This window comes from Oryzias melastigma, linkage group LG15, assembly GCF_002922805.2.
Source record: "Oryzias melastigma strain HK-1 linkage group LG15, ASM292280v2, whole genome shotgun sequence".
In the NCBI taxonomy this organism is placed as follows: domain Eukaryota; kingdom Metazoa; phylum Chordata; class Actinopteri; order Beloniformes; family Adrianichthyidae; genus Oryzias; species Oryzias melastigma.
Window position 1 is genome coordinate 3621576 of NC_050526.1, and position 12839 is coordinate 3634414.

A 12839-nucleotide genomic window follows, 5' to 3' on the forward strand; every position below is an offset into this window, starting at 1 on the left:
TGGTTTTTATTGTTGAAACAGAAATCTTCTTTGCTTTCATGAAGTGAGTGAACTGGGTTCTCAAACCAGATTGTGGCAAGTTTGGAGATGACTAAGCTGCCATGGCAACAGCCCACATGATCTGAAGAGGCGGTAGCCAGCCAGAACTCAAGTCAATGAAAAAGTACTCAAAATACTGCCAAGATTAAATTAGAAGTTGTAGTTATCAATTATCTGAGATTCTGCAAGGTGGGCGTGTCCAAAGTGTGGCCCACATACAAATTTCTACCAGCCTACAGACTCATGGGTAATGCTTTCTATTACAGTACAGAGTATTTACATTTATGTGGTAGTATTTGGTTCATACTTATTTAGACCTACTCTGTATTTTTGCTGTGCACACTAGGTTTTTACATAGTAGCTACTGAGTATTTACATTTTTTCTTAATGTGTATTTTGTAGTACTCATCACATGTATGGACAAGGTAAGTCCAAAAAAGTACCATGAATTTATGTCTTTATTTATTGTATTTTTCCTGAGATTTACCATGTGTAACAAGATAGTAGGTAAACAAAACTTTGAAGTACTGTGAAAAATGACCCAGAATTTACTATCTACTTACGTAGGAACTTTATGTATGTTTCATGGTACTTACCGTATGTAAGAAGATGGGTAATTACATAGTACTTCTGAGGGAGTGTGTTGTGTTTTTCGTGGTACTTGCTATTAATGAGAGCAGAGTAAGTACACAGAAAGTACCATTTGTTGGATGTGAGTTTGTGGTACTTACCATTATAAAGGTTAGTTTCACAAAGACTCTTAACTTCAATGAAACTGACTGTAAAAGAAAGTCCATTTCCACTCTACTACATGGTACAACATGCAAGTACACAAAAAGCACCATGTAAATACCACTTAAATACCCTGTAAGTACTGGATGGTAAAAGAAAGAATTACCGACTCGTCATAAAATCAACAATATGCGATGCCCCAACACATTCTCACTCCCAATCACAGTTTTTAAGTTATAAAAATGTAGTTTAAGAGTTCAATACATTTTTATCCTGTTCGGCCCGCGACCGAAGGTGTGTTTTGGGCGATTGAGTTCGACACCTCTGCCCTAGAGTGAGATGTACAGCACCAACCGTTAAAGAAAGACACAATCACATTTGGCAAAAATCTATTAAGTATTTATTAAGTTGTTACATTAAGATTTCTCTCTAGCAGCACTATTTAAATTACGGATATTCAAGGGCAGTTACCATAGACTGTAGTCCTCTCTTAATGCAAGATGTCCTCATGTAAACAAAGACAGACAGAGAAGATAAATAGATTAAATGTACCACAACATGGGCACGCTTCTTGTGAGACTAGAAAGTTCCAGGCTGATAAACAACAATTTCTGTGTCTTTTAAAACAAAAAAAAAGGAATTGATGGTACCTTTTGGCAACAGTTAAAAAAAAACAAAAAAAAGCCATTTATGGCAATTACAATTCGAGTTAGGGTGTATTCACATCAGTTATGTTGTTAATAAAGTTTCTGGGTTACATGTTTATAAATAGATTGCATGTACACGGTTCAGTGGATGAAACAAATCTGACAGCAAAGTGAAAAGACAAAACATGGTTCTTCTAGATAATTTTAAGTGCAAAAGATCGTGACTTCATTTTTTTCTTTTTTCAAACAGTTTCTTTGACTCTTTAGCATCGACCCAGGTAGAAAATAAATATGGCACACTTGATTCATCCAAAAGCCGTTAGCTCTACATCGTCTCTAGTCCCCTGCATTTCGTAATATTAACTTGTAAATAAAATTCGAGGGTGGCGCTAAGCTAGTTAGCTTAAATTTTAGCCTAAATCGTTCACGAAAAAGGCTCTTTTTATCATGTTTTTTTTACAGTAAATTGTTACTGTTTACACCAGCAAACAATTTAATTAATTAGTTTGGTTAGCTGAGAGTAAATGACCAATTTCTGCTTGTTTTTGCTGGTTAGCTAAATCGACGCTAACTAGCTGTTGGGTGAATTTTCACTAAGTGCCAATTTCACACATTTTCCTACAGACGTACTCACAAACCACAACATTTTAGCGGCACTTTGACATTTTCTTTTTTTTTCTCTTATCAACAACGACCTTCAAAATGTGGTAACATACACGTCAGTACTAATATATACCGTTTCTGACAGTGTACGGATTTTTCAAAGGTTTTTTTGACCGCGTCCCTGCTCTGCCTTTAAGCACAACGTCATTGTTTATGCTAGAAGATGAGGTTAAATAAGTTTGCTACATTTCAGGACAGATGACGAGTTCCTCTGAAAAAAAGAAAAACCCTAAAAAAGGCTGCTAGTACCTGAAGGGTGTGGGCACAGTGTTTGATTTGAAATGATTTGAATTAGGGTGAATTTATACTCTGGCTACAGTTTGAGCTAATTTTTTTTTTTTTTTTTTTAATCACAGCTGCATTTTAAATCAGCGGAATACATCCACATGTTGACCACGAGTGACCACGAAGATCACGTCTACCCGCCTTGTAAATAAAACAGTCAAGATCTCAGTACGCGTAGCTCCAACTTCCAGTGGAAATCGGAAGCTCGGCTCACCAAACTCCTGATTTAACAGCGCTGTTTTTGGAAAAGTGTCTCTGCGAGTCGTGCATGCGAAAATACCAACTATGCTCTATCGTTTGTGAATACAAAGAGGGCCATTTAATAACTCTGGCAATTCATGAGACACTCAAAGCAAGAATTAAATATTCATAACCGTCAATACTAGTCAAACATACTTAAAGAAAATATGAACCTCTTAAAAGAGTTTCTCATACTTTTAATTGTCTGCATACTGCAGTACTTGAATACATACTCATACAGTATCGTTTATAGCAAATAACTGAATTATTTCATTTATTTAGCACAAAGCATGCTGAATAGAAAAAGTGTCACTTTGTCTAAAGTGACTAACTCTTTTTTTTTCTTCACCCACAGATCATTTTCAAATGTCTGTGATCTATCTACAAAAGCATGACAAAAACCAAGAGGCTTAGGCATCGAAATCAATAAAGAGAAAAGTGATTGCCTAAATCTGTCGATTACCATCTTGAAGCAGTACCTTCAAAAAAACTCCTCCCAAAAAACCCCCGGGGGGAGGGTTCAAACGGACAACACGTGTGGGGGAGGGGGCGGGTTTATGCTAGGAGGAACACAAATGTGAAGCGTTGAGGCACCTAGTCCAACATCTAACCCTGGATTTATTACTCAGTGTTCAGTCTCTTTCTTCAGTCGGGATGCATTATGTAAGAAAATAAAATTGGAGCTTGGGAATTAGAATTCAAATTCAAGGGATAAAGCTAAACAAATCCGCTCCGCGTTGATGCTACCGTGTCAACAGTGTCAGGCTGAGTGGGCGTGGCTACATTAAAAAAAAAAGGAAGCAAGATTGTTTCGTACGACTTGCTGTGTGCTGGAAAACAAAAGTTTATTTCACACTCTTTTATTTCATTAATGAATTAACGTGACTCATGAACGGCTAGTACTCATCCCGAAACGGACCCAACGTGCTAGCTAGTTTGTGGGTTAGCGTGAACTCAGCCCTTTGAAGTGAGTAACTCTGAAAAGGAAATGTTTTTTTTTTAAATCTTAAATGTGTGAATTCAAACAAACTTTAGAACTAAAGTTTACAAAAGGACAAATCCTGGATGTCCTGCCCTTTTTAAAAAAAAAATAAAAATAAAAATATTTTTGCTTGGGTTTAGGCTGCAGCTTCAGATAAAGTCCTAATGTGATTTCCTTCGAAATAAATCATTTTCTTCCGCCTTAAAGAGGCAAAGCCGCACAGGCTTAGTAGTGTGATAAATGACAGCTATCCGATGTCCATCTATCTCAACTCCAGCACACAATGTTAGACAACGTATTTGTTTTGTACCAAAGGTTTCTTCTTTGTCATCACAAAGGCATAAACTACTTTCTCTGTATTACATTTCTTTAAATATATATATTTATATATGTGTGTATGTATTTCTATATAATATTTTTAGAAAAAAAATAAGTGTACATTTTTGCTGAAAAGGTTGAAGAACGTCAGCAAAGGGCGATGTAAACCACGGTCCGTCTATAACTGGCGAAAAAGGCGCGGTCGCGCGTCCTCTCCCAGCTCTACGAAAGTAACAGATTTGCATAGGCAAAAATGGGATTAGCCCTTTAGACAGTGGATTCCTGAATTCTTTATAGAGATGCAAAATCTAGTTCAGCTGAATACAACTTACAATAAACATACATACATACAAACAAAAAATATATATTAATAGTGTCAACTAGGCCGAGCTCTCCGCTTAACCTCCCCCACCTTCAGTCACACTTCATCACTTTTCTGTGCACATTTTTTGTTTACAGTGTTAGACTTCAAGTAGATCTAAGAACAACTTGTAGAGAACTAGATGTGAAATAAATTAACCAACATGAGAGGTAGTGAAAAGCCTACAAAGACATTTGTCTTTTTTTTTTAAAAAAAAAGGAAAAAAAAATAAAAACGTGTCAGTAAGGCCAAAGCTTTGCAGACCTCCTTCCCGCCACAAGTTAGCTCAATATTCGTCTTTTTATTATTTTCTTTAAATGTCAATAAAACCATTTTTTTAAGAGACACTCACTCAGAATCCATGGCAACGCAAAGACGATTAAAAAAAAAAATCCAAAGTCAGAGATGACCATTGACTGTATTTGAGAACCTCCTTCGTCACGTTCCACATAGGAAGAACTCGTTTCAACTTCTATTGAGAAACAGTTTTTACTCTACCTTTTCTTTTTTAAGCATTCTTGCTAATCCTATTTTTTCCCCAAGATATTTTTACATTGTAATGCAAATTTTTATACAATGGTCCTGGTGAATACTTGATTCCGATTGGCTGGTGGGTGTGGATTAAAAAGTGTTAATGTACAACAAAAAAAAGTTACGTTCACATAGCCAAAATGTTCTATATCACTGTGCAGACTTCTTTAAGACAAATTTTCCTTCATCTTCTGGACAACAGGCGGTAAGAAGTAAACTTTCTCTCTAAACTGATGCTTTATTTAACCTATTGTGACGATCAGCATTTACATCAGTTTCCTTTGCCGCTGCAGTCAACGGTGTGTAACCATGACTACACGCTGCATCACGCATCAAATAGTTAGCTTTTTTGTTAAAAAGCAATCTAAACTGAAAAAATAACAAGATTAAAGTACTGAAAATTACTATGACCATGGTATAGGCGGGATAATGCCCTTTGAAGTGTGCATTATCAGAAATGAACGCAAGTCACAGAAGCAACCATGTGATTTAATTTCTGATAATGCACACTTTAAAGGGCATTATCTCTAACTTATACCATGGTATAAGTATGTACCCCATTCCGATTGACTGCTGGATGTGGGTGAAAAAGTGATAATCCACAGTGATAATGCACACCTAAAAAAATAAGTTCTGGTTATATAGCCCAAATGTTTTATATCAATGCACAAGCTTCTTTAAAATAAACCTTTGCTTCATCATCTGGACAAAAACAAGTGGTAAGATGTAGACTTCACTTTTAAACTAATGTTTTATTTAACCTATCAGCAATCAGCATTTCTATCACTTTCCCTTGGCGCTGCAGAAGAGGTCAGTGTAGCGGCGTGTTGTCATGTTACTGCAACGACGCATCGCACCACGTATCAAACAGACCGTATAACAAAAATCGATTGAATAGATATTCCTTTTGTAAGTGACCATGGTATAAGGAGGATAATGCGCTTCCAAAAGTGCATTATTAGAAATGACCGCACGCCGTGGAAGCCTGAACTATCCTCCGCGATAATGCACACTTCGTCGGGCATTATCCCTCACATAAACAGACAGATCCGATGCTTCAATATAAGGGAGGATACAAATTCTTCCCCTCCCCTTTCGGCTTCTTCCTACCCCTCCACTTGAAGGGGCAGTTGCGGGGGTAGGGGTGTCCGAAATAGCTTTTTTGAAGGTAATCCATAGGGACTTTTTATTGTGTATCCCTACGCCGCGAGGGTGTACTGCGTTGCGCTGTGGCGTGCAGGAGAAATGCCTTTCTTTAACTGGGTGTGCTCTGAAGTACAGACATTTACATTTAAAATGTGATTAATTACTTTTTGTTTTTGCATGACTGATGTAATGTATTTTCTAAGTGCCAACATCGTCTGAATTTGACAACACTATTTTTCCATAAGTTTCCGTTTGGAGGGTTAAACGTAGGGGTAGGGAGAAGCCGTAGAGGAAGAATTCGGATTAGGCCAAAGTATGAAATCTCACATCGAACTTTCGAACCGTTTGAAAAATTCGGCAGATCTCGCTTTTAAATAGTAGGGGTGTGGCCTTCAAACAAGCTCACTCCTGATTGGCGAGGGTGGTTGCCATAGGAATATTGAATCAAACCAACTTGGACCAATCACTCCTTACTGACAATTTCTGGTTCCAACATGGCAATGTCCGTATCGCAAAAAAAATGGCAACTAAATATTTTTTTTCCATTGGAGCCAGAAGTAAGCCATTTTTTATGGTGACATTACACTCATTCTGTCCAGTTCTCAAATACAGCCAATGGTGATGACATCGTCGCACATCATTGACGTTACAAGTCAAGTCCACATATTTAAAGACAAACAATTTCGTACTTTCTCCATTACATAAAAGTCTAAATAAATTAAGAAGGAAAGGTACGAGCAGAAAATTAGGGCATCTGCTCCAATAAAACAGCTTCCAGTTTGGAACTAAAGACCCAACGCCAGCCTCAAACCTGCTGGCTGCTGGTGTCTGACTCTTCAGAGTGTTTGACGGTACATGTATCGCACAATTTATAAATGTAAACTTGGTTTGATTGCACCATTATTTCATTATCTGGTTCTTGGTTAAACATTCTCAGTTAATGGATAAATAGACAACGAGGAGACACGACGGCACCGAGCAAAGAAGAGATTCTCCAGCATAAGTGCTTCCGTAGTTGACGGGAGAAAGACAAAGTTGCCAAAATGCAACCTCTTAAATGTTTGCATTTCCTGAAAATTAAAGCTGTTCTGAGGAATACGAGTGGAAATGAGTCTTTATTGTTGCCAATCTTTATTTATTTAATTGCCAGTGATCGAATTAGGCTCATGCATGTTCAGCTCTAAAGCAGTCAAGCATTATCACTCTGTTGCGTAAATATCTGAAGTTGTATTGTTAGAGTGTAAACAGATTATTTTGTATTAAAAACACTATAAAAGATGGGGAGTGAGTATAGGTTCCAATTTTCTGATCGGTAAAAATCCCGACTGGAAAAACTCCAATTCCCATGATTCCATGCTGACTTTTACGCTTAACCTGACGTCATTTTCTGGAATGAAGATTAAAAAAATCTTTCTCCCATTATTTTGTTATTCTACGCAAACATGCAAACGGCTAGGAACAAAAAAAAAAAAAAATCCTCCAGCAGCAAAAACAATTTAAAAAAAGGCGCTGTGGTTGAGTGATTTTTTCAAAACTCATCCGGCTGCACTTTAATGTCCCGAACTCTCTTCATTTAGGTTTCCTCTACACCAAACTTGGCACAAGTACTACAGGTAGTTAAAGGAGGCAGCAACGTGGATGCCTTCATCAGTTAGCTAGGAGAAGCGCCGTTTCAAGCTAACCGCCAAACCGACCGTGCGGTCGGACTTATTTGAAATGGCAAAACTGATGAGCGCAAAAGGCTCATCTCATTAAACAAAAAACAGCTTCATGTTTTCATGCACTTCCTACTGCAGATCCACAGGCCAGGAATATGTTCAAATGAACACAAAAATTGTGTCCTTTCAAATGCTAAACACGTTAGCAGGACATTTGGCAAAAAAAAGGAACACAACTTTAAATCAGTTGTATTTTTGTGTAGTAAATCTTCCTTACACACAAATATTCATGATCATCACATGCTGTCAAAGTCTGATTAGAAAAAACAACCAGAGCGGACGAGGGCTGGCAGTGGACGGGCGCTTAGCATGACTAGCACAAACATGCTAGCAGCTACCATGCTAAATTGGGAGCTTTTTTTTTAATTTTTTTTAAAGGCTTGTGTGTTTTATTACTACTATTTTACTATCATGTTAATAATATCGTACCAGCCCTCTTTTCCAGGTTTGGGACCAAAAAAAGAAAAAACAAAACAAAAACGCTGAGTCTTGGAAAGGGAGTAGCTAACCAATAGGCTAACTACAGAACAGCTTTGACTCTATGGTTATGTCCGAAATCCTTCCCTACACACTGTGTAGTGTGTTCGCCATTTGCTAGTGCAGTCCGAATCTACAATTTCAAAATCTAGTTGCTAGAAATTTCCCAGAAGTCTTTGCGAAAAACTAGCATGCATCGATGCTCACTACATTAGCGAATATAGACCACAATGCATTGCGGTCGAAGAATTTTGCGAAAAAAACATGTTGAAATGTTTTTTTTTTTTTTTAACAAACCATCCACATTTTCATCATCAGAACACAGTGGAGTCACAAATAGACATCATAAAATCTTTGTATTTATTCGATTTTCACTTTGTGTAATCGGTGACGTCATATCCAGTGTTTGGACAAGCAAAAGAAAAGTAGTGAGCCTGGTGTCCGAACCGCTTTTAAAATCTAGGTCACTATATAGTCCTAGACTATATTTGTTATTATTCGTTAGGGATTAGGGTGGGAATTCGGACATAGCTTACGATCTATTGACGGGTCTCATCTTCGCAAGTTATGTTTGGCACCAAGTTGACAAAATGGCGGATGTCAAAAATCAGGGCAGTTATTTTCAAAGTCTAAAGCCTTTCCTATGATATACGATTCTAGCAAATGCTCTCCTATCAGCATCTCTTTCAGTTAAAATCTAAAAACTGAATATCATTTTCAGGTTTTTTTTGCTCTGTAATCTAGCACACATGCTGCGATGGTCGCACTTTAATATAGCAAAGTCAAGGAAAAGAATGGGAGGTAGGGATTGTTCATTGAACTGTGGTTGCCTTCCAGAAAATATCCAGCAGCGCCTTCTCCTTATACATAAAGGCGGAGAGAATTTAAAGTAATAAATAGACGTAGCTGCCCAACCACAATTCTAGCCCTTACTTCTCCCAGTAACACAATCCAAACAAAGGAAGGTACTCGGATGGACGGATAGATCGGAAGAATGGGTCAGAGCTGCTACCTTTGAAGCAGAATCATCTCAATTTAAAAAACTGCAGTGACAATTGGCTAAAGTGTACTATTTCCCTTCGCTGAAAATAGCCAGACAAAAGTACGGCTCCACCGTCCCTCAGTCAATATTCTTTAAAAAAAACGGTTGCAGTCCACGGCTTTTATCATCAAGCTACAGTGTCGAGAGAACAGAGAAAAGGAGGAGAGAGCTGCATGCGGAGCCAGCGTTTCTACTGGTTACCGGGCCAACACGCCCTAATTCCCACCAACACATGGGCTTCGTGTTCCAAAGGTGGACAAATATAAACAGCTATCGAAGCTGGAGAATTCCATAGAATCAAATAAATAAATAAAATTTAGAAAGATAGTGAGTAAATCCAGGATTTAGAGTGTAAAAAGCATGAGGTCTAAATATTACAGTACGGTAACATTGAGTTTGTCCTTTCTGCCTCTCACGTTCCTTCTGTCCTCAGGACCCGAGGAGTCCCAGATTATCCAGGCCATCCGGTTGGCCGTCAAAAACTGATTCGTATCTCCTCCGGTCGTGGTTTTTCCTAACGAACAGCACACATTGTTAGCAAAACAATCACTGGCAAGCATTCGTGGTCTTTAACCGACCAAAAAGCAGCCAGCAAAGGCCGACCTGGCTCCAGTGGACAACTGGATGGAAATTGCTTCAAAAATATAAATTAACAAAACCAACCAGCCATCTTGGATATCAGTCTGTTCAGTCACAACAGTGAGAGATTCTCCAAACCCAGCTTCTGGCACCATTGTAGAACTTGAAAGTTTTAAGTAGTGGTTTCGTTGGCGTACGATGGCGATGACGAAAGACGGAGAGGTTTAAGTGTCGAGGCAGGTGCGCCTCCTGCTGGCCAGGAGGTCTCTGTAAACTGAGGAGTTGAGGAAACGGGGGAAGGAGTCACGGTGCATCAGGGTGTAAATCTGGAGTTGGGCCTCCTCGTACATTGCGTTGCTGGGCTCCGCGAGGCTCTGGTTTATTCCTTCCCTGACACGAGAGTCCAGACTCACCTGGAGAAACACAAAGATGATGAGTTTCATTGAAAGGGACGTTTTAAAGGTAAATACTCCAAACTACAGAAGCCAAAAACGGCCTGCCCTACTTTTTATTTTTTGATTGTTTTCTCTTTATTACAAGATCCACTATCTTGTCATCACGAGAAATAAAGTTAATAAAGATAATAATTTAAAAAACGTAGTTTTCTTATAATAACAAGTTTGTTTTCTTGTGATAACGAGTTATTATTTGGTTTTCTTAAGATAAGGAAGTTTGTTTTCTCATGATAACGATGAAAACCAGTTATAATCTCGTTTTCTCGAGAAAAGAAGTTTGTTTTATCTAACAAGGTTTGCCTTCTTGTTATAAAGAGTTTTCTAGAGAAAACGAACGAGGGGTTTAAAGGATCAAAAACCTTCGTTTGAGATAATATCTCTTGTTTTCTCGAGAGTGACAAAGAAATATTAAATATATAAACAGGTTGTTTCTGGAGTAGGGCTGCCACGATTATTCGACTAATCGACGACTATTCGACTATTAAAATAGTCGACGAATAATTTGGTCGTCGAAGCGTCGTTTTTTTGTTTGGTTTTTTTCTTGTTTTGATCTTAAAACTACGGTTCGCGCCTTCTATTGCGGGGGTCTTCCATTCTCTTTGTCACACATGCGCAGTCTTGCGAATCCGGTCAGCAGTGACGTCACAGGAAGTTCTCGGTAGTCTCATAACAGCTCGAAAATGAGGGAAACAAAAGGAAAATAAAAGAGGAAAAAGTGTCAAATGTAATTTCTGCACGACAGAATTTGTGTTCCATGAGAGCACTATGGCGATAAATGATCACCTGAAGATGAAGCATGTTGAGACGGAGTTTGATCACGCTGAACAGAGAGCTTCGTCTAGCTAAGCTAACATCGGCGCTAACTGTAACACAGCTAGCTCCGCCGCGGCTGTCATTACTGCGCTGTTTGGAGATGACCCAGAAGATCTGCAGGAGATCCGTGTCTACGGCGCTTCTGTCTGCATATGAACGTTTCATAATCTGCGCTCTTCTAACCAAACGCCGCGAGGACGGCGCGTATAATGAATTTATACTGGACGTGAACCGCTCGTCCAAGGCTTCATTCATATTCCGCGCTGCGATCACGTCGTCCGGTTCGAAGAGCGGATTATGAAACATTCACCGCGCAGCTAATAGCTTTTGAAATACTTTATAAATGTTTTATTAAATATATGTTTTAAAGCTTTAAAAAAAGAATTGCAGGGTTTTGAAAGAGTTTTCTGTTGTTGATTCGGATTGCATTATTTGATTTAAGTCTTGTTTTAATGCCAGAAACAAATGAAGGACAAAACCTGCATGATTCATTAAAAGATTAATAAACTATTGTCTTTATTTTAGTTAGAATATAGCTTACAGACCTCAAGTTTAAGGATAATAATGGTTAAGATGAATGTTTTACATCCAGTCGCCGCACGAACCGATTAGTCGACTAATCGAAAAAAATAGTCGGAGAATAGTCGACTATTGAAATAATCGTTTGTGGCAGCCCTATTCTGGACAAACACAGAAGTTCATTCTTAAAAAAAAAGAAATAAATAGATACAACTCTGTTTTCTCGTTTTGAGTCATTATCTTGTTTTTTTTAGAGAACACAAAGTTTATTTGATGAAAAAATGATAAAAAACTTTTTTGTGAAAACAAGTTATCTTGTTTTTTTGAGAAAACCAAGTTTTTTTTTCTTGTGATAACAAGATATTGTCTCTTAGAAAACTAAGTTTGTTTTCTCAAAAAACTAACTTTGTTTTATCGTTATAACAAATCTTCTCGTTTTCTTTAGAAAACAAAGTTTGTTTTCTGTTCATAACGAGTTTCTCGATAAAACAAATGAGATAGATTTGAATAATCAAAAAACGTTTTCTCGTTATAATGAGTTTTTTCATTTTCTCGAGAAAACTAATTTTGTTTTCTCGTCAAAACAAGGTTTGCCTTCTCGTCCTCGAGAAAACGAACGACTTGGTTTAAATGATCAAAAAACGTTGTTTGAGACAATATCTCGTCATCACGAGAACACGAGTAACAAGGAAATATTCAATAAATAAAACAACTTGTTTCTGGACAAACACAGTTAATAATTCTTCAAAAAACAAGAAAAAATAGATAAAACTCTTTGTTTTCTCGTTTTGAGTTATTATCTTGATTTTTTGTTTTGATATTATCTCTAAAGAGATATTATCTCTTTATCATGAGAAAATGATCAAAAAAAACTTTACTTTCTTGTTATAACGAGTTATCTTATCTTATCTAGTTTTCTTGAGAAAACGAAGTTTCGTCATAACGAGATATTATCTCTTAGAAAGTGAAGTTCCTTTTTCTCGACAAAACAAACGAGATAGGTTTGAATGATCAAAAAACTTTGTGTTCTAGTTATAAACAGTTATCTTGAAATCTCGAGAAAACAAACTTTGTTTTCCACAAGATATTATCTCGCTATAACAAGTAAGACCTTTGTTATCTCGAAAAAAGAGAAAACAGTTTCTCGAGAAAACAAACAAGATACGTTTAAATGATCAGAAAAACATTGTTTTCTCGTAACGAGTTATCTTGTTTTCTCAAGAAAACAAACTTTCTTTTCTCGTTTGTTTCAGAGAAAATGATCAAAAAAACTTTGTTTTCTCATGATAACG

At 37.4% G+C, this 12839-nt stretch overlaps 1 protein-coding gene across 2 annotated transcripts in view; it reads right to left on the bottom strand.

The window, feature by feature from the left end:
* Positions 1-9286: 9286 nt before the first annotated feature.
* rgs17 (regulator of G protein signaling 17) overlaps positions 9287-12839 on the bottom strand; it is a 23848-nt gene continuing 20295 nt past the window's right edge. Inside the window, exons 6-7 of one of the 2 annotated variants that reach the window (XR_002922042.2) lie at positions 9845-10173; positions 9287-9695 (exon numbers count right to left, since the gene is read on the bottom strand). Coding sequence is in view for 1 of the 2 variants with exons in the window: in XM_024298108.2 (XP_024153876.1) it covers positions 9985-10173 (189 nt within the window). In the remaining variant the exon portion in view is untranslated. Of the gene's footprint in view, positions 10174-12839 lie in introns of both variants that reach the window. The other variant, XM_024298108.2, reaches the window with a different exon arrangement.